Raw genomic sequence first — 22,385 nt, forward strand, 5'->3', positions numbered from 1 at the left:
CAGCCTAAAAAAATTTTTTTTAATAAAAAAATTTTAAAATCTGAATAAAAAAATCTGAATATTTTTTAAAATAATAATAATTATTTTAAAAAAATTTCGCCTAGGGCCTCTTAGAGGCTTGAGCCGCCCCTGCTTGTATCATACAACATCTCAATCAATAAATACATATAAGTAACACATGTCTTCATATTTATCACTTAGAATAAGACACTTCAACGAGTTAATTCATCCCATCGTGAATTTATCCGTTGGACTAACTCTATGGATGGGGGCGCGTGCAAGGGATGGAGAGCTCCATGCCAAAGTGCACATGATCGGAAAGGCATGGATACGTTCCGGACAGGCGTTTTGTTAATTTGTCTCAGATGGCTGCTTTCTGCATCACGTGAACTCCACGTCGCATCTACTGGCTGGCTGTGTATGCCATCGACAAAATATTAAATAAAATATATGTATTATTATTATTATTATTATAATATAAGTCGATTAGAAGTGTCCAATAGGTTGTGCAAATAGGGACAACTAAAACAATTATATACTAATTAACGAATAGGGGGAAATGACAGTACTTGGAATGTGGCATGTAGAAGCTAATGAATCCTTTACCCTAACTATGTTACGATATATGCCATGTGAGCAAGCTAGGATTTGGTGGGTGAGTCGATGAAGGAATCAACGCTCGGTCGAGCTATGACTTAATGGTGCATCAATTGGAGCTAAACGTACTATGGGCAAGCTAGGATTCCATAGGTGTGGAGGAAGCGGTTGCGCTAACAAAGGATTAGGGTATTGACAATGTGCCATCGAGTTGTCCTCCAATGGGTGCTAAGGAGAGGTGAGTTGGCAATAGAGAGTGGGATGGGATGAAGGAACAAAGGAACAATTTTTAAATTTGATTGAACTGTGCTGGATTATCCAAGTAATGACTTAAATGAATCAATATTAGGGTTACTTTTGGTATGACGTTGTCTTAGGGTTCTTTTTTTTAATGATATTTTTTTTATAAAAAAAGACACTGATATTTAATTTGTCTAAACAACTGCGTCACACTAATGGAGTGCGCAGCACAATGATTGATGATGGCATTGCATTATTATGCACTTTGGAGGATTGCATTGAAGTGCTCTTTTTTTTTTCCTGCCTAACTCTCTGGATAATTATTTGCTGATATCATCCATCATCATGCTCTTGTTTGTTGTTACTCAGGCATCCTTTTTTACTATCCGATTAATTCTGAAATGGGTAATCTTTCTCTAATTTGCCCATCAAATAAATCCGAAAGCATGAGCAATCTAGTAGCTCACATATCTTAATTTTTGAATACGGTGACAAATTCCTTACCGATCCTGAGTATTGAATCTTAGATGTGTGAGTGGTCTGTTGAAGCCTTACCGCTATGCCATGTTAGGAGGGGGCATCATTTTTTTTTATAATTTAAAATTTTAATTCTTCGAACTAATTAATCATGGAAGTGACCGTCTCAATCCCACAGCAAGATAAATCCAAGAAATGCTTATGTTGAAATCACCAACAACCAACCTCCACGATAGATCCATCGTTGAAGAGCATCATACTTCATCTGAATAACAAAACCGTTAGTCACAACATAACTACTCTATCAGATGGTAGCTCGATCCACCCAAGTGATCAATCCTACTTCGTATTGTTTTTCATAATTTTTTTCTACTAAATAAAGAATATGCATGCTCCAATCGAGAATCGAATCACGACGCTATCATGCTCTTGTTCTTGATTATCAGCTAAGGACTCAAAGCATTATGCTTTATTGTTCACATGAATAATCATTTCATTCCCAATGAGTTCTAATAAAATTAATATTTGAATACTAATACATGTTCCTTGATTTGTTTCATAATCTTGGCACAATTTCAAGAATACTATCAAAGAAGAAGAAGGTTCAGTGGCCAAAATATAATTTCAATTATTCTTCCTTTTACAGTAATTAGAAGTTTTTATGATGTAGAAAGAAATTCAATTGAACACATGACATCACCAGTTTTGTGGCAGCTCCCCAAGCCAAAATGAAGATAGTAGACTTCAAACTTTATGGCAGACTTTGCCGTCACAGATGTATCCTGCCTTAGCACCATCTTCAGGATTGCCAGTGTTCTTCATGTCCATCTAGTGCACACTTAGGATGCAAGTCGAAGTCGCAAGCATCGCAGTAAAAGGACCAATGACTTCCCGACTCGGTGCAACCGTCACAAGTGTAACTCCTGCGCCGGCACTTCACAAGTTCGTGCTCCTCATGTAACTTGTGCTCAAGCTTCTCGGGCCAACTCTTCGCGCTTTCCTCGGTCTCTAACTCAAGCTCCTGTATTCGCTCCTTGGTGAAAGGATATGCGGCGGCACCATGAGCCCATACTAGATCTCTTGCTTCAGTGGTGATGGTTTTACCTGTTGGGCTAATGGCCACTAGTGATGGGATATTATAGATCTTAAGTGTGCGGCTCAGAAGCTTCTTCCTTTCATCTCCGAAGGGGAGTGCCAGCCATGGCATTTCCATGTAGAAGTCGTTAAAGGAGCTTTCATCCTGATCACTTGACACAAAGATGAGTTCAAAAGCAACATCCTTCTCCTTGATCTTGTGGTATGCCTCGACTAATTTGGGTAAGAAGGCACGACAAGGAGGAGACCATTGTGCGAAGTAAAGAAGGATATTCTTACCAACAAGTTCAGACACTGGAACCTGATCAATAAGAGCAATTAGACAAAAGTTAATAATTTCCTCTTAACCAGGATACTTCATTTCCAAATTCTGGTACAAAGATGTGATTTACTAAGAAGGTAAGCTAACCCAAATTCTGTTTCAACCAACAATCAAATGAGAAAGGTGTAACCAATAACCACTTTACTTCTAAACAATAATCTACTGTTGTTCCAAGAATACACCATACCAGAGAGAGGCCACAATATTTATTACACGCATACCTACCCCAATTGGGGAAACAATTTTCACTCTCAGCCAGATCACCTGTAGATCTTTTTTTGTCAATTTCACTCTTTCTTAACCTCCTTTGGGCCTTATTTGTGCCAATGGCACATACCGTGCTTGATGAAGAAGGGCATTTGGCTCATGTTTCAACAAAGCATTCAAGTAAGAGCAGAAATTCACTAACCATGAATGAATTAATTGCCACTAACGATTCCTCATTCCTATCTTTAAAATGATGAAAAGTTCAGAAAAGGGACTAGTTCTAGCTGTTGATACAGTCTGACCTGGTCAGACTTGAGTCTAGTCAGACTTGAGTCTGTTTTGTTGTTTGACAAGTAATGTCAGGTTAAATACAAAAGATTTAAGTTTAGTCTTACCCGGGCTAGTTGGGCTAGACGAGTTGAAGTTTACCCGGAATAGTCGAAATGCCTTGGTAATGAAGCCTTGATAGCATGCTTGGCCTACCACCCAGTTTAATGAAGTTCATCATGCTAACGAGTAAATGGTGAAAGCCATTTATGAAGATCAAGGAATGAAAGGATAGAATTACCTGATTAATGAATTAATGAAGTTCATCATTAAAGGGAAGCTTAGGAATAAAAGAATTACCTGATTAATGCTTAAGGAATAAAAGAATTACCTGATTAATGCATACATGCATTGTGTTGGTCGACCACGTGGTCGACCAACTTCCTTTGATCGACCACGTGGTCGATCAGCAAGCCGTGATCGACCATGTGGTCGATCAGGCCCGACGTATCCGCACTAGCCGGAAAATTCTACTCTCCTTAGTCGGGAAAATCCTGCTCTTAGCCGAGAAGATATTGTCCGGGAAAACACGATCTTATCCGGGAAAATAGTATCTTGGCCGGGAAAGTATCAGGTTTACCCGGGAAGAACTTCATCCTAGTCTAGAGTAGGTTGGCCGGGAAAAAGAGAAGTGAAGAAGAGAAGCAAGCCGAGAAAAGCTTGGCCGGGAGAATGCAGTAATGTCTGGAAAAGAGTTTCTTGGCCGAAAGCAACAAACTTGCCCGGGAAAATATTATCTTGGAGAAATAGGAGCTTTTCCGGGAAGGATATTGCCTTGGTCGAGATAGGATTAAGCTGAAAGAAGTGAGGCCGGGAGAAAGATTTAATTGACGGGAGACATAGAGTCGGGAGTAGTTTACCCTGATTTGGCCGGGAGATGGTTATCCTAGCCTGGTCATGATTAAGCGGATCATGACAAGTTTGTCCCGGGTTTTGAGAAGGCTGCCGGGGAGGAGAGAAGTGAAGCCGGGAGAAGGTTTCATTGGCCGGGAGAATGTGCGAAGTTTACCTTGGCCGGCAGAGAGAAGCCTGCCCGGGAACGTGGAGAGAAGCTTGCCCGGAAACGGGGTTTGGATTTGGAAAAAGGAGTAAACCTGGTCGACCACATGGTCGACCAGCCTTTCCTGGTCGACCACGTGGTCGACCAGCCTTTCGTGGTCGACCACGTGGTCGACCAACCCTTTCGTGGTCGACCAGCCATGTGTGATCGACCACGTGGTTGACCACCATCCCTGGTTTTCTTTTCGGAAACTTTGTGTTCGTGCGTGAATGGGGAGAGCTTTGGTAGCTCGTCTCCGGATTGGTCTAGGAAGAGCCTTTGTGGCTCAGGACCGAAGTAGCCGGGAACTTGGTGTTCGTAAGCGGATGGAGAGAGCTTTGGTAGCTCGTCTCCGAATTGGTCCAGGAGAAGCCTTGGTGGCTTAGGACCGGGTTGGCCGGGAGTTTGGTGCGAATGGCCGGGAATTTCTCTGGGAGCCTTGGTGGCTCAGAACCAGATTCTTCATGGAGCCGTGGTGGCTCAGAACCTGATTGGCCGGGAGCTTGGTGCTGATGGCCGGGTTGGTCCGGGACAGCTTTGGTAGCTCGGCTCGGGACCGTGAGCTTTGGTAGCTCGATCTTCAGGGAGCCTTGGTGGCTCAGAACCTGAGTGGCCGGGAGCTTGGTGCGAATGGCCGGATGGTCCGGGAGAGCTTTGGTAGCTCGGCACGGTACCGTGAGCTTTGGTAGCTCGATCTCAGGAGGAGGGCCTTGGTGGCTCGGTCTCCTGATTCCTCAAGAGGAGGGCCTTGGTGGCTCGGTCTCTTGATTCCAGGAGGAGGGCCTTGGTGGCCCGGTCTCCTGTTTGGTCCGAGAAAGCTTTGGTAGCTTTGCTCATGACCTGAACTTTAATGTTTTATCCATCCTTATACTGTCCTTGTGCTGGAATGTTTTTAATGCTGCTTTTGAGTGTACAGATATACAGGACAGGTTATGGAGGGAAATTCAAATGTATAGTGAGAGTTCCAAGACGGGCTCTTGAGCTGTCTCTTCTGCAGGGAGAGTTCTATGACAACGGACGACAGCTGGTGTCAGAACAGTGCAGGGATCCGTTGGGCACAAGAACCAAGCAGAGGCTATAAGAGAAGCGAGAAGCAGCGCTGAGGAAAGAACTCACGCATTTACTGTTGATCATCCTTGAGAGCTCAGGAGCGCCATTGCCAATCTTACGAGAGCCTGATCGTGAATCGAAGAAGAGGAAACAAGAGCAACGTCCTGTGTTTGGAGGAACCGGCTTGCAAGCTGTTCTTGTTGGCTCTGTCTAGAGCAACGTCCTGTGTTTGGAGGAACAGGCTTGTGCTGCTAGCTGTTCTTGTTGGCTCTGTCTAGAGCAACGTCCTATGTTTGGAGGAACAGGCTGAGCAGCAAGCGGTTCTTGTTGTCTCTGTTGTCCGATCTTTGATTCATTGTATTCTCCTTGTCTTGAGCTTATCTTTGTATCATTTGAAACAATCTGTGGAGAGGTTCCTCCACCGAGAAGGAGAAGATTATAGCCGATATTCATCGGGGTCTGATCTGCCGAAAGATCGAGGGATCGTCTACCTTACGGACACGCCGAGGAGTAGGAGCATCATCTCCGAACCTCGTAAATACTTGTGTCAAGTGTGCTGATCTTCGTCTTCCTCTGATCAAGTTATTATTTCCGCTGCGTTAAACGAAGACGAAGGAAGAAAAACGAAAAGTGTGGACGGCTATTCACACCCCCCCCCTCTTTAGCCGGTGTCTAAGAGATCCAACACTAGCTTCAACCAACGAATGTGAATGTAATGTTCATGAAGAAGATTGACACTCAACTTGACAAGAGATCATTTATATTCATTCGATTAAAAGATATATATAAAACAAAGAAACTTGATCAATAGTAAACTTAGTTCTTTAAAGTTGATGAGCAAAGGTATTTGCAACATCGTCTAAGATTCGATCATGATCTTGTTTCTTTAGTTTTTATTCAAACATATAAATATAACTAATCTTAACCAAGCTCAAGAAGATAGACAAACAAGCTTAACAACATCAAGCTAGTTCACTGAAATACAATTTTAATCAACCATATAATCCTATATAGTCCGTTAGCTTGAATAGGAATCCTTTTAAACTGATTTTAGCTGTAAAATAGATTATTTACTAAATTTATCTGACCTTGAGCTATATGATATTTATTCATGAGGCTTATAACCATACTCTAAATGTAAGACCTTTACTCTGATTCTAATGCAGATGTCTGACATTGTCTTACCACCTCCTAGCTAGTGTGTTGCAACATGACACTAGCTCAATTCATCAGAAGAAAAACACCTATATTTTGATCCGTGGTTCCTAGTTGAACTTATTTCCTAACACTGCACTTTAGCTCCAAAACTTGCTAACAAATCCATAAGCCATGTTGGCTTGTTTCATGAGTCAGCATATGCCAATGTGGCTACTAGCTAATTATTTTATGCTACATTGCCTTGTCAAGCCAAAATTTTTAGCAAAACATTTAGTAGCAGTTTAATGGGTTTTTCATGCATAAGCCTGCCTGACAAACTTGTATGTTGGATGAAGTTATTAGAATCCTTAATCATTGTGTCAATTGAATAATTAACCATCATTAATTTCACAAGCCCTTGCAATGTTAGCCAAGAAGATCTCTTGAAAAAAAAAAGAGGTTCATGTGCAATTTTAGGATTAATCAGCTGTGTGATAAACCTTATGACTACAGAAGACACTGCAATCTACCACTTGCTTTTTAAACAAGATTTAGGGCATCAGAGTATACACAATTCATCATGAACACAACATTTTACCCTTGTATCCATTTGGAAGAAGATATCTTCTAATAGATCAACTGAAACAAAGATAGAAAAATAAAGCATTTGGATGGTACCTTAACACCATCCTTTCCAATGACATAATCCCGCTCCCCAGAAACAAGAAGTGATTGCAAAGTTTGAGATTCTATCTTAGCCTTCTCTTTTTCTGCAATCTCCTTTAACTTCTCAGTAGAGAATGGATATGCCTCAATCCCGTGTTCTTCTATAAGCTCAGCCACATTGGAGTGCACAATCTTTCCATCAGAGCCAGTTATAACCAATGTAGGAATAGTTTCTACCTCAAAGTAGCGGGTTAGTTTATCACAGATCTCGTCTTTAAAAGGGATTGCAAGCCATGGCATGTCATCAAATCCTTGGTCGTAAGATGATTCATCGTCATCCAAATTGATTTGAACAACCTCAAAGTTCTCACCATTTTCTTTTAGCTTTTGATACATCTCCACAAGTAATTTTGTGAATTCATCACCCGAACTGAAAGAGCCAATCACGAAATATATACCAACAACCTTTCCTTTAAGGTCAGAAACAGGTACCTGTTCCATTGCAAAAAATCAATGAATGAATTTAAGATATTAATATCAAGAACCTTAATAGCAAAGAGAAGTAATTACTTTATTGTTATCCTTTGAGATCACAAAATCACGAGAGGAGGTGACAAGCAAGCTTTGAATAGTTTGATTCTGTTTTGCAGCCTGTTCTTCCTCTTTCAACTCTTGAATCCTTTCAGCTGTGAAAGGATAAGCCTCAGGTCCATAGTCTCTCACAATCTGAACAGCCTCAGTAGTAAGAACTTTCCCAGCAGCATCAAGGACCACAAGATGTGGTATCCCACCAACATCAAACAAATCATTAAGGTTGTCATGAAGATCCGAGTCCTCAAAGGGAATAGCAAGCCATGGCATCTCAGAGAAGTAAACATTAAAAGATTCTTTATCCTCGTCAGCTGAGATAAAAACAACCTCAAACTTGCAGCTTCTAGATGATAGTTCATTGTAAGCGTCAACAAGTTTTGGGGTAAACCATTGGCAGGGTCCACACCAAGAAGCTGAGAAGTAAAGACCAACAACTTTATCATCTAGATTGCTAATCTTCACCTGGAAAATTATACATCAAGACATGATTCATAAATATATTTAACTTTATTTAAATCTTGAAAAATGATGTAGGTGTAACATAGTCAACACAAGAGATAGAAGTTGTATCTGGTAAAGGTAAGAATGTTGTGGCAATAAAACTGATTACTTGCAACTCAAGTACCAGGCCAATCAATCATACTAAGCTATCTAGGCAAAGACTAATACATCTGAGATGGGTACAAGATCTCTTAGGCAATGCCTGCAGCATATGGATCAAGAAATAATGCTCTACAAAATGCCCATTGTAACCACTTAATTAGTTATCCAATTTGTCTCCAGAATCAAACACAAAATCATTTCAAACTCAAAATTAAAAGGTAAATAATGCTAGTTAATACAGATATCTAATATAAACCACAAAATTGATCATGCCATAGCATGCCTGCACAAGTCTGAACAGAAAGGTGATCTTAGTAGGATCTAATAGCAAGGTTGTCGAAGTTGATTGATGCTAATACAAATCAGCTGAGATAGATCAGTATTGACGAAGGTTGATCCAATGTTTTCAGGAAAACAGACATCTGAAGAAGATCACTGGAGAAATTTATAAAATACTATTTATATATATTATTTCTAAAAAATGGCTACAAATGAATTCTATTTCACTAGTAAATGAATAAAATCAGTTGAAATTTGATGATTGATTTTTGAAAACTCGGCTAATCTAGTTGATTTTCACTGATGCCAGGCTGAATTGAACTGACTGGGCATGGGAAGGAGATTCTTCTTTACTTGCTTGAATCTCAGTTTGAATTGCTCAATCTCGTCGCTGCTTGAGGATCATTTGTTCAACCTTGCTACTGCTTAGGACACATCACCGAGTGGACCCAACGTCTCATCCATTGCTCTCTCGCTTAATGTCAATTGACAGAGGTGTTAACTCTCAAAAAACAATGAGCTCAAACCCACCTTTTCCTTTATATAAAACAATATTCAAATGTAGTTGAGGACCCAACTAAACCTTATAATATGAAATGTTAACAAATAATCTAGTTTTAATTTCATTCAAGAATATATTACTAATTTGGCATTAATTTAACAATTCTACATATAATATTCTTTATTAATTATATACTAATATCATACGATTTTGTTATTTATTAATAATAGAATAAATATAACAAGCATACTAATAATCTAATATCATTTTATAATTCTATAATATGATGATATGAAATAGTAATAGTAATTAAATGTTAATAATACATTATCTGCTATTAATCTAATTTCGTTAATTCCATTTTGATATTAAGTATTTGTTTAATGAGACAATATGCACCTTTCTTAAGTTTTTAAAGAATTTTTTGATACCACATAAATATTTAGACTATTTGATCCTGGTATCGTTATTTTGACAACTAGGTTTAGTAGACATCCTAAAACTGTCATCAACCTTAAAACATGAATGCTTTCTTTAATTATTTTTTTCAAAGAATGATAAGAAACATAAATACTGACCATGCTGGAGAGCATTTATTTATCATTTGATAGATTGTTATGTAACTCTTTAGAGTGTTCAATCCTGATATTGACACAAATTTTGACAACATGTCTTAAAATTATGTCATCAACCTTAAAACATGTTTTTTTTAAAAACTTTCTATGTAGGAGAATGATAAGAAACATGGACATTAACCATACTTGGAGAATGTTGAGATAGGTGTATGAAGTCACAAGGAAAAATGATTAAAGAAGGCTCTGATTTTCAGCTATTAGATATAGCTCTAATATAGATTTCATGGTTGCACAAATTGAATCAAGGTTAAGTATATAAGGGGGTAAAGGGAGACAAAATAACCCTCTACTTATCATAATTAAAATTGATATAAATGGCCATGATATGGTGATTGATGAGTGACACTGCCTCACATAGCAATCAAAGGTGAGTTACAATCCAAATAGTCAGGACATATAGCTTGTCAACGCAGTAGTGTAAATGACAATATATATACATGCATATAGATCCACCTTGAATCCTTATCCAACAAGGGTGAAATATAAATCTAAGACAAGATGTGAGTCATCTTTGTTGTGCAGTGCTAAACAGACTTGTTAGTTTAGCAGTGAATCATGCATAATGATCCAGCTGAACTGAAACCAACATATGATAACTAATAGCATTCTGTTGAAAGTAGCTGAAATCACCTCAATTTATGTACTAATTTACAAGTGTGATAAGACCTTAGATTCAAATCTCAAATAAGTATTGAATATCTGAATCTAAAGTTGATTTTAGGATATGGCAAAAAGAAATATTTGAAAATGGATTTTAACAACTAATTAAAATCAAAGTTTCAAGAAGTGAGAGTACACACTTTAAGGGCAATATAAAATCCATATTAAATGATGTTGTAGAAATCGGTTGCCAAGGCAGATGCTAAGGTGAATGCTGAGAGCCGACCTGCACAGGTGTCAAATAGGGGTCGTTCAGCCGTTCCAACCATTAGCTTTCTTAATGCTAGCTGTTAGGTCGTTACTGACCATGGATTGTGAAGGTATGGATGGAAGTGCCGCGTAGGAATCGCAGGCCATGTAAGGGTTCCGTATAGAAAGACCTGGAGGAGAACTGCGGGCGGGCGGGCGCGGTCTATTGAACTCAGACCAAAGAGCTCGAGGGACCGAGCTTGATGGAAGCGACCTAGTAGAGAGCTCGGAGAACCGAGTTGACCGAACAAATCTAAACAGACAACGATAACACAAAGACAAAGTACACACGAAAAACTTTGCCCTGCGAACACACTGCAGTTCCTCAAGTTCTACACGCTAACCATCCCGCCTTAATGCCATGTGATCAAGAACACAGTATGCAAGTGAACGAGTAATTTGTACTAAAAAGCGACCTGCCGACTGAAAATAAGGCTGCAACCCAAAATTCCAACGGAAAGTTAGGAGGATCGGAAGCAGGAAGCAAACAGGAACCTGATCGCCGTTGTTTCGGAGGAGAAAGTCCCGCCGCTCGGTGGCGAGGAGGGATCCGAGGTTGTGGGTGTCTGCAGCCGCTTCCCCCTCGCCGTCGAACCCGCCGTCAAATTCCACGTCGTCGTGCTCCGCCATCGATGCCGCCTCTCTCTAGCTCTCTCGAGCAACGGGATCTCGCAGCGGAGGGAAGAGAAGGGAGAGCTCCTCCGCCTCTGCTCACAGTCACGCTTCCATCGCCTTATTGAAAAGGCTTTGACTAGTTAAGAAAATGATAATCAAATAAAAGCCATTTAAGGGAAACAAAAATTTAGGTCGAATCCGATGCGAAATATTAAATCTTAACCGAAAGTCAAAACCTCCTATGTTTTTTTTTTACCTGACGTCGCAATTAATTTTTTTATTCAAAGAATGTCTTATTAAAATAATATAATTATCATTATTTATTAATTTATTTTCCATCTAAATAGAATATATTATTATATTAATTACAATTTCATAACAGTTCTTATCTTACAGAGTTATAGCAATACGCAATTATAATTTCATATATGATATAATATAAATTTTAAATTTTAAGAGGTTTTAATTTTTTACTTAAATTAATATATCAAATCAAAATTTATTTAAAAATCTATAATTAATTATTAAATTGGATTCATAACCGTTCAATTTCAGATTAAAAAATATTATTTAAATTTTTTTAGACGCTTCAAATAATTTATTTTAAAAAAATTATATTATAGTAATTATGATTTTATAGTTGTTATAATTATAACTGCTATAACGCCTCTGATCAATTCAAAATTTAAATGACAACTATAAATATAATCATAATGAGAATAATATTAAAGAATAATTATTATTTAAATCTTAATTTTAACTGAATTGAATTAGAGTTTAAAATAATTTAAATTCGAGTTGAATTTAAATTATTTAAATTTTAATTTAAATATAATTAAATTAAAATTTGTAAAAATAAAGAGAGTTTGATTCTAATTCATTTTGTAAGCAACTTTTGAATAATTAAATAAAATATTATAAATTTGAGTTTGATTTTAAAAAATTATCAAATTAATATATTTAAATTTAACTAAAATTTGATATTTTAAAATATGAATCAAATAACTTTTTGAATCAACTCGAAAAGTTCACAAACAAACTCCATCGGATCCTTTTCATTTTGTAGTAAGCATGGCAAAAGGCACCTCCGATGTTATTATTCATTCATCTTTTTCATGTTTAAATATTAAAAGTGACATCTTTTTCAGACTTCTTTAATATTTTTTATTAATCCATGTATTTTTTTTATGATCCGATTAATTATAAAAGTAGAGGATGTAATTCCATCAATCACTAAGTAAATTTAAGAAGCACAAATAAATTTTAAATGATACCCTAACGTCAAGTTTTGGGAGTTGTTGGACTAATTTATTTGATTAATAATAGATTTTCTCTAATTTTTTAAATTAAACATATTAAATAAAAATTAAAAAAATTTAGTTTTATAATTTTTTATTTATTGTATTATATAAATTAAATACGTATCCTCCATAATTATGATCATCCTGAACAATAATTGATTGGAGAATTAGTAAATATGTTTTTATAAATATATTTTATTTGAGATACGAACAACTATTTTATAAGTAAATCATTATAAATTAATTTCTTAAATAAATAAAAAAATTAATATAAAAAATATTCGAATGATGAAAGAATTAGATCGCGCACTAATGTTGATTTGAATATATAGAAATATTCCACCTTGCAGAAGAATATATAGAAATATTAATTTAGATCGATCTTGTGGAGTATTGGGACGATGAATTCCACCTGTTATTGAAAAAGAGCATATAGAAATATTAATCCATATATAACCATTTAAGGATAAAAAAATTTGATAGAGAAATTAAAATTAATTTTTATGATTTGGCTCTAAATTAAGAAAAATTAATTAATTATAATAGTTTAACTCATTAATTAAAAAGTAATCACAGAATAATTAAAATTAATTGATGAATTAATGGATAAGTGTCTGAAAAAAAAATTAAATTAATAATATTAAATAAAAGAGATCATTCACTTTGTGTACTCTCATATGGAGGTACAGGAGTCCCCGGGGCAATGGTGCAACGGTAGGACATCCAGATTGTAATTCAGGGACCCGCGGTTCGATCCCCAGCTACGGTGTATTTGCAGGAATTTTCCTCCAAATGAGGAACGCAATCAAAGGATGCTGGGCATCTGGATTGGCCGCCGTATGCGCTTCCCGATTTACCCTGGTGGTCGGTGGGAAACTTCCGTGAACCGGGCCGACCACCCCCAGAGATGTGGCTACTGGGATTATCATATGGAGGTACAGGAACACATATTCTTGCCTCTGAGGCATAGCTGAGTTGGTTACGATATAACAGATTTGCAAAAAAGAGCAAGGGTTAATGAAAACAATACCCTCTTGCGTTGTGATCAACCTTCTCGATTTACCTTTTTTGTAGAAGAAGAGGAACACATTCTTTAGATGTTAAGAATAATTATATTTTTGTAAAGATAATGAAAAAAATGTATAGAGATGTACAATATTTGTTGGACATTCCATAATCACAAGATGCTATTGATCACTTTGATTTATCCTAGTATATATAATTTGCTTATAAAAAAAAAAAAAATATTAAGATTTAAAATTTTAATATTTTTATTTCGAATAGTAGATGATTATTAATAAATCATAAATATTTAAATAAATAATATTATCTTTAAAAAACACTTCTGAACATATTGATTGGACCTAACCACCAATCAATCAATGAAACCTCACAAAGAATTCAATTAAGATGTCGGATACCTATTCAAAATTTTTCAAAGATGAAATCATCAAAGAATTAATAATATTTAATTAATAAAGATAATAAAAAAAAAAGATAGTCTATTATTAAAAAACGTAACACCCTTCTTTTATCTTTTATTACAATGGCGAATCCATCACCGGCGACGTGGTTAGCCATCCTACTGCTAGTCCCGCTCCTCCTCCTCCTCCGCTCGCCGTCGGACGCCGGCGTAAGTTCAACTTACCACCAGGTGGTCGTAGGCAACCTGAACCTCATCGGCTCCCTCCCCCACCGCTCGCTGCACGCTCTCTGAAACGGCGCACAAGTTCTTCCTCATGATGAAACGGCGTGCCAAGTTCCCGAATAAAAATTTATTATTAGATTAGAATTTCTTTATTATTAAGAATTTTTTTATAATATATTAATTAATAATTTTTTTTTATTAATCTATCAATTGATCAAGTATTTTAATATTTTTATAAATTATATTCCTCATAGATAAATCATTAATAAAGAAGTTTTATTTCTTTCTGTCTTTTTTTTCTCTCTAGTTCGATTATCTTTTTCTAACATGGTATCAGAGTTACTATTTCTCTAAATTTTTTTTATCATTCATTCTATAGTGATTTTTTTCTATCACCACCGCAAGTATGCATATTATTTCTTTCTCTTTCTTTATGGTTATTTTTTTCCTTTCTTATTCTCTCTTTTCTTTTATTTTTTTCCTTTTGCTTCTATTTTCAATATCAAATACTCAAAGTAGATATCAAATTTATCTTAGAGTTAGATATATTGGTACTCAATGTCTTAGATGATATGACACAAATTTTATCAATGGTCCTACAACTTTAAGACAATCGACTATTTCACATATTTATCCCTAAAATACTCTAGTCTGTGCCTACTCTTGATAAACCATTAAGAGTTTTCATCTACTGAATGGTATATTGATACTGGAGCAACTCATTATGTCACATCAGATTACAATATCTATACAAAAGTAACACATATATATATGGCTCGGATACGGTGCAAGTAGGTGATGACTCAGGTTTGCAAATTACTAACCTTGGAAACACATATATTCATTTATCTAATCGTAGTTTTCACATACACAACATCTTTCATGTCCATCTATTACTAAAAATTTATTTTTTGTACATCAATTTTATCTTGATAATGATGTCATTTTTAAATTTCATCATAATCATTATTTTATAAAAGATAAAAGAACAAATACTATCTTATTTTATGAAGAAATCAAATTAAACATAACCTTTATTATCTTCAAAATTTTTCAATTAAAGCTTTCATTAGTGAATGTACAAATAAACCAGTTTAACATGCCCGACTTAGTCATCCTTCTCTTCGTATTATTCAGTTCATCATCAATGGGTATGATTTACCGACTTCCTCTACCTCCTCTCCATTGATACGAAGAGAAGGATGACCAAGTTGGGCATGCCAAGCTGGTTTATTTGCATGTTCACTAATGAAAGCTTTAATTGAAAATTTTTGAAGATAATAAAGGTCATGGTTGATTTCTTCATAAAAAATAAGATAGTATTTGTTCCTTTATCTTTTATAAAATAATGATTATGATGAAATTAAAAATAACATCATTATCAAGATAAAATTGATGTACGAAAAATAAATTTTTAGTAATAGATAGGACGTGAAAGATGTTGCGTATGTGAAAAGTATGATTAGATAAATGAATATATGTGTTTCCAAAGTTAGTAATATGCAAACCTGAGTCATTGCTTACTTGCATCGTATCTAAGCCATATATAGTATGGTGTTACTTTTGTATAGATATTATAATCTGATATGACATGATGAGTTGCTCCAGTATCAATATACCATTCAGCAGATGAAAACTCTAGTAGTTTATCAAGAGTAGACATAGACAATAGCACTTTAGGATAAATATGTGAAATAGTCGATTGTCTTAAAGCTGTAGGACCACTGATAAAATTTATGTCATATCGTCTAGGATATTGAGTACTAATATGTCCAACTCTGAGATAAATTTGACATATACTTTCAATATTCAATTTTGAAAATAGAAGCAAAAGAAAAAAAACATAATTAGGAAAAGAGAGAATAAGGAGGGAGAAAAATGACGATAAAGAAAGAGAAGAAATAATATGTGTTAGTGTCAGCCCTTAGTGCCAATTTGGATTGAGTGAGACTCGAGTTAGACTCAAGTCAAATAGAATCCATCAAGAGGGTTACATGATCATCATGCATGAGATTAATATGGTATTAATTCTCTCTCTCATCATTAAGAGGGTTGTATGAGCATCATTAAAAGGGTTGCATGATCATCATGCATGGCATGCATGAGATTATTAAATATATTAATTCCATGGAATCCTAAAAGCCAAAAATCCTTCATATTCCATGGTTGGATATAAAAAGGGATGAGAGGCTCTTGAGAGAGGACTATTGGTCTTCTTCCTCTTCCCTTCTACCTTGGCCGAATCTAGTATTGTGGCTAGCACCACGATCTGATTCTTCTCCATCTCAGTGTTCGTGTGGATACCGTGGAGGCGCGAACACACTGATCGTGCTGAGATCTGTCAACCTTTGAAGGCAAGAGTTGCTGTCGGGATTGCGAAAGGCTCGTATCGAAGGTAACCTCGATTCCAGTAGATAAAATCGGTAAAACGAATATGGTTTCTTTCGCATAGATCTTCTGGAGGGATCCTTTTTTCGCTGCATTTTATGTGGCCAAAAATTGTTTTAGGCGCATGCAGATCCCTACAATACGTGCACTTGCAGTGGTGATAGACAATGGCATCATTTGCACGCCTCCATCGTCTACTGCCCAGAGTGCCAGTCCTACCTCCAGCCACCATGCACTTCGACGCTGTCCTCTCTAAGTGATGGAATCACTCCTCCGTCAGTGATAACGGGATTCGATATCGCCTCAACCTTAAGGTCCTCCCCTCTGCGGGAAGCCACCACTCCCGCAGTCCCTTCGATGCTCACGTCGCAGTCATTCGACTTCTCTCCACAGTCTCGACTTCTCCGGTGTGATCGGATCCATGTCTGATGCTCTGGATATGCTCTCCGTGTCATTCGGCTCCTCTTCGATGATTGCGTCCGAGCTTGCGTATGATTCCTTGAGGCAGTGACGTGGACAGAGGAGGAAGAGAAGGGGGGTTCTCAATTTGATGCCTTTGCTTCGATGGGAGGAGTGTGAAAACCTCCTAGCAAGAATTTCGCCCATTGTCTCAGAGGAGGTAGACGGGAATTGCACATCACAGGAAATGAAGACAGTAAATGATAATGCACATTTGAGGTAACTTACAACATTTTAGATCTACCTGATTGAATTTCTGCAGCAAATATTCCTATTTAATTTCAATTTGCTTGCCACGTTTAATTTGACATCTTACTTCTATTCTGTTGATTATTTCAACAATTTTATTGATTTAGCACATGCATATGAGTGCAATGTTGATTCAAAAAAATATAAAGCAATTCAAATAGAATCAGTGTGATGCATATTTTATCAGTTTTATCCTATAAGAATATGTTGATTCAAAGCTCTTAAGGTTAATATCTATTTTTCTCAGGTGAGGATGAATCTTGTCAGATGTTGGCTCCTGGTACTGAATGTTTGCCAGGATATTATTTTCCCAATGCCAATAGGTTGAAAATCAATCATCCAGGACCTTGAAGAAGCATTTCTAAGTATAATATCTACTCTTCCATTGTCAGATTCTCAAGATTTGCTACAGCAGTGTGTAAGCTTTTCCACCCGAAACATCGAAGATTGCCCACACTTGATTTCAACATTCAAGACTTGGTTTCGACGAGCAAATAGGTCGGCTACCAAGGATGATGTGTTTGTCCAGAACCAACATTCTTCGTTGGCAGAAAATGAAGACTGTAAATGATAATGCGATACAAGTATTTGTTGCTTTAATTTACGAATGGTGGATATTCTGTATCATTCAAACTACTTCTTTGTGTCAAGTTTCTGTACTTGTATATGACCCTTAGGAAACAACAAATGTTACTACGTGTCTTTGGAAATAAATGAAATCGAAGTTAGAACGGGAAACAACAAGATTTTTTTTTTCCATGAATAAGATGGTCTTTTATTTAAAAAATTATTTTATTTATAATTTTTCATATTAACAAACTAAACACATTTTTTAATTTTCTTTTTTAGAAAATAGAAAATAGTATATTATACCAAACATATTTTTTATTTTCTAAAAATTAGATAAAAAAATAAAAAAATAGAAATAGAAAATGAAAAAATAGAAAATAGAAAAATTCTAATCTATTAATAAATTTTTATTAATTAATTCGTTTGTAAGAGTAGTTCTCTTTTAACTCGGCCGTCAAGATGCAGAGGCACGGCGTCAAGGGCTTCATTCAGGTAACCGAATCGATCAGAAAAATTGAATCTTTATCGTCCGCAATTGCATCTGATGTTTACCAGGACTTGATTGCCGGCGGCACCGAGAGCTCCGCGGTGACTGTGGAATGCGCTCTGTCGGAGCTTCTCAGGCGGCCGGAGGTGATGGAACAGGAGAAGGCGACAGAAGAGCCGTACCGGGTGGTTGGGCGTGAGCAGTGGACAGAGAAGAAGGACATGGAGCGGCTTGACTACATCAGGGCGATCGTAAAGGAGGCGATGCGGATGCACCGGTGGCGCCCATTCTGGTGCCCCACCCTCTCGACTGAGCACACGAGCGTCGGCGAGTACGACATCCCCGCCGGCACGATATATCACCATCCTTAACGCGTGGTCCATCGGTCGGGACCCGGCGGCGTGGGAGGCGGATGTGCCCGGGGTACCCGCTGGGGGAAAGCGGCGCAGATGGGCGTAGCCAACTTGCTGCACGGCTTCAACTGGCGGCCGCCGGAGGGGATGAAGGCGGAGGAGGCGATCATGGAGGAGCTCTGTGGGCTATCCACGACGCCAAAGGTGCCGTTGCAGGCCGTGATCGAGGCCAAGTCGCCTGCCCACTTCTGCGCCTGGTCAACGCTTACGCTTACGCGTTGACTGCTACATTGTTTTAGTCAACTAAGGAGCAGTTGAAGCAGCGATATTTAAAATAGTTTTAGTCAACTACTCGACTATCATATTTTTAATTTAAATTAATAATTTAATTAAAACAATTATAAAAAAACAATGAAGAGACTAACAATAATGCATATTGTATAGCTATACAGTGTGAATACGTATCAATACAAGTACGGTGTCTAATCGAATAAAAAATAATGTGTGTATCATTCTGAAAATAAATAAAGGAAAAGAGGGGGGAAAATAGGAAATGTTCAGTGGCCATGACTGCTCTTCTACTCCAACCACAAGCTGATGGCCGCAAGGGTCCAAATTGGCCACCACCATCCCCATCCTCTCCCCGCCGGCGACGCCCCTCCTCCCCCGCTACTCTCAGGGACGCTCTCCGATCCCGGCGTGCTCTGTGAACTACCCTGGTAGTCGGGGTTGCTGCCGTACAGGTTCTGAATTCCTTCTACGTCGTCGTTTGCCAGCTCCACCTTCCGCGTCCGGGTCCTCAGGGATGGGTACATGATCGCCTCCGCCACCGTGGAGTGGCCCAGCCCCAGCAGGTGCCCTATCTCGTGCACCGCTACTGACTCCAGATCCACGGCAGAGTCGGAATCCGCCCGACTGACGTCCCCCTGCGCCACCCACGCCTCCGCCGCGTCGAAGTGCAGCCGCCCGTCCGTCGGCGAGAACGCGTGAGCCAGCGTCCCGAGCTGCCCGTCGAACGGCTCCCCGTCTCCGTGCGAACCCAGGAAGAAGCCAATCTGGAGGTCCGCTTCGGCCTCCGATTCCGTCTCCGTGAACGTCAGCGTGGTGGCGTTGGCCCACCGTTCGAAGGCCCTGGCCAGGACCCCGCTGAAGACGGCGCGATCGATGGAGACGTCGGAGGTGGAGACGATGGCGTACGTGAGACTGCGCCGCCAGATGGGCCACCGGGGCGTGCCGGGGAAGTAGGAGTAGAGGTTGCGGCCGTGGACGGAGGAGCCGTTCATCGTGGAGGAGCCGTTGATGAAGTCACCGACGCCGCAGCGAGGGGTGATAATCTGGGAAATGGTTTCCGAGTCGAGCTCGCCGGTGACGTTGAGCCCGAAGTTGTGCTGGTACGTGCGGACGGCGGCTTCGAGCGCGTCATCGAAGGCATCAGTGAAGTTGGACGGGGAGAGGTAGCCGAAGTGCTGGAGGTAGTCCTTGAGGCCGGCGAGGCCGGCCCGGTCTTCTCCGTGACGGCAACCGGATAAATTTTTGAAAGGTAGCCAAGGGTTGGGGATGGAGCTGGAAGCCGGGGAGGCAGCCGGGAACAAGGCAGAAGCTGGAAGGAGGAGGAATCCAGCGATGGCGGCGAAGAGGAAGAGGGAGGTTGAGGAAGTCATGGCCAGAAAAGATCGGAGAAACAGAAGAATTAACGATGGCTTAGTTAGACGATCGCTGAGCCTTAAATCACTGATTAGTTCATACAACTTTGACATAGTCCTCTGCGATGGCTGCGTGTTGCTGCGGTTGCAGAAGGCTACGCCGAGAAGTTTCTCAGGTCAAAGCTCCAATTCTGGAAACAATGGTCAACTGCTGATCTAGTTTGAGTGGAGGAAAAGTAAGAGAGACGAGGTAGCGTGATGGACTCGTAACAAAGTATAACATCTAGAAGAACACGGTAATTTAGGTATCAAGAAAAGTTGAATCATGAAGGGGTTCCTTTCATTGTTTTGTCCTACTGATGGCTACAATTCGAAGAACATGATTAATCACACGAAAAATTCAGAGAACGAGGAAGGTTGCTAGCCATGAAGGCAACAAAATTTGTAATGCTTTTGATCGACGTATGCGTTTCCCTTCCCTTCTTCTTCGTCCATTCGCCGAGGGAGGTTGGCTAGATTGATGAGGAGGAGAGGCTGTTGAACTCGTCGCAGCGGCGGCGGATCTCTCCCTTTCTGCCAGTCTTGACCCCGACGAGGCTGAGCTTCTCCATGGCGCGGGTGAAATCGCTGAAGAAGGCGGTCTGGTTGGCGGCGTAGAGCTCCACCAGCGGCCGCGTCCGCTTGTCCGCCGCCAGCGCTGCGTCGGAGGACAGCAGCCCCAGCCCCCGCAGCACGTTCTGGTAGTACATGTTGTCGAACTTCCCCGGCGTCATCACGTCGTTGAAGGCTGCGATTGTCGGGTCCTCCTCGTAGTTCGCGCACGCTCTCTGCAGCTCCTCCGCGTACCTTTCGACCCAACGAAACGGAAATTCAGCGACAATTTAAAGTCAATTCTTTGACTTTTGAATTCTCGTTGGATTTGGATTTTGTGTTACTTGGAGTTCATCGTTGGGTCGTGGCCGCCGGTGCCGTTGTAGCGGAAGATGCGGGAGGCGAATTGGTTGCAGTGGGAGAAGCCGACGGTGTGAGCGCCGGAGAGCGCCACCATATCCTGCACCGTCATTTTATTCTTGGCGAAGACGTCGATGAGCTGGTCCATTGTCATGTTGGGGCTTGGCAGTTTCCCGGGGACGGTCGCGGCCGTGGAGGAGAGTGCGTCCCTGCGGCCGAGGCGCACGGTGTAGAAGGGCCCGCCGAGCATGAGGAGGAGGTCGCGGGTGGCCAGCGCGAGCACGTCGGCGCAGGACACCACTCCGGGGCACTGCAGCTCCAGCGCGGTCTTGGCGCGGGTGACGGTGTCGAAGGCGTCGCCGGGGAGGGAGATGTTGTCGTCGGCGTCGCGCTCTGCGCGGTTGAATGCGTTGGTGGAGATGAGCATGGAGGCATCGCAGCCGCCGACGAAGCAGTCGTGGAAGAAGAGGCGGAGCGTGCCGGCGGCGGTGGTCGGGGTGGAGATTTGCTTGCCGGTGACCACGTCCGATACGATCTGCTCCGCCTTGGGGCACGTCTCCCGGTAGTAGGTGGTGGAGAGCTTGGCGGAGGCAGGAGTGGCGAGGGAGAGTAGGAGGAGCGTCGCGGCCGAGGCCACCGCCGGGGCCGCCATTCCAATGACTCCGACCTTGTTGCTCATGGGCTGCGGGGGAAAGAATATTATGAACTGTACGGTTAATGCGGAAGACGACGGTGATGCACCGCCCTGCTTTCCTTAGAAAGGGAGAGAGGGAGAGGAGGAGGGCGGAGAGGAAATGGAGGAGAAGAGAATGGCTGCGAGAGAATGGAGGAGTGGATAGGTGGAAAAAAGGAAAGGAAAAAGAGAAAGAAGGGAAGATGAAGAAGAAAGGAGAAGGAGACGTATTAGAGTTGTATCGAGCAACATTGCATTCCTCTCGAGCAATTGAAATTGAGCTTGTCCACAAGTTTTGATCAGTAAAGTTTACCCCTTCTGTAAAAGATGAAATTCGTCATCTCAACGATCCCACACGATCAGTTCCACGAT

The 22,385-nt window shown here is 39.9% G+C and overlaps 2 protein-coding genes and 2 pseudogenes across 2 annotated transcripts; 1 reads left to right on the forward strand and 3 right to left on the reverse strand.

Moving 5' to 3' along the window:
• Window positions 1-1,903: 1,903 nt before the first annotated feature.
• Window positions 1,904-11,418, reverse strand: LOC141813538 (putative nucleoredoxin 1; annotated as a pseudogene).
• A 6,947-nt stretch (window positions 11,419-18,365) lies between these two features.
• On the forward strand, window positions 18,366-19,028 carry LOC141823282 (dimethylnonatriene synthase-like; annotated as a pseudogene).
• Window positions 19,029-19,158: 130 nt separating this feature from the next.
• Window positions 19,159-20,586, reverse strand: LOC141833513 (metalloendoproteinase 5-MMP-like). Its single transcript, XM_074720982.1, has one exon. It carries the CDS (start codon window positions 20,501-20,503, stop codon window positions 19,325-19,327), a length of 1,179 nt encoding a protein of 392 aa, XP_074577083.1. The 5' UTR covers window positions 20,504-20,586; the 3' UTR covers window positions 19,159-19,324.
• A 255-nt stretch (window positions 20,587-20,841) lies between these two features.
• Window positions 20,842-22,019, reverse strand: LOC141833522 (peroxidase 31-like). Its single transcript, XM_074720994.1, has 2 exons — window positions 21,325-22,019; window positions 20,842-21,235 (listed from the first exon to the last, which is right to left on the reverse strand). Exons 1-2 carry the CDS (start codon window positions 22,017-22,019, stop codon window positions 20,902-20,904), a joined length of 1,029 nt encoding a protein of 342 aa, XP_074577095.1. The 3' UTR covers window positions 20,842-20,901.
• Window positions 22,020-22,385: the final 366 nt, after the last annotated feature.

Source organism: Curcuma longa, chromosome 1 (genome assembly GCF_044706935.1).
Source record: "Curcuma longa cultivar G26 ecotype Majalengka, Jawa Barat chromosome 1, ITB_CL_G26_1.1, whole genome shotgun sequence".
In the NCBI taxonomy this organism is placed as follows: domain Eukaryota; kingdom Viridiplantae; phylum Streptophyta; class Magnoliopsida; order Zingiberales; family Zingiberaceae; genus Curcuma; species Curcuma longa.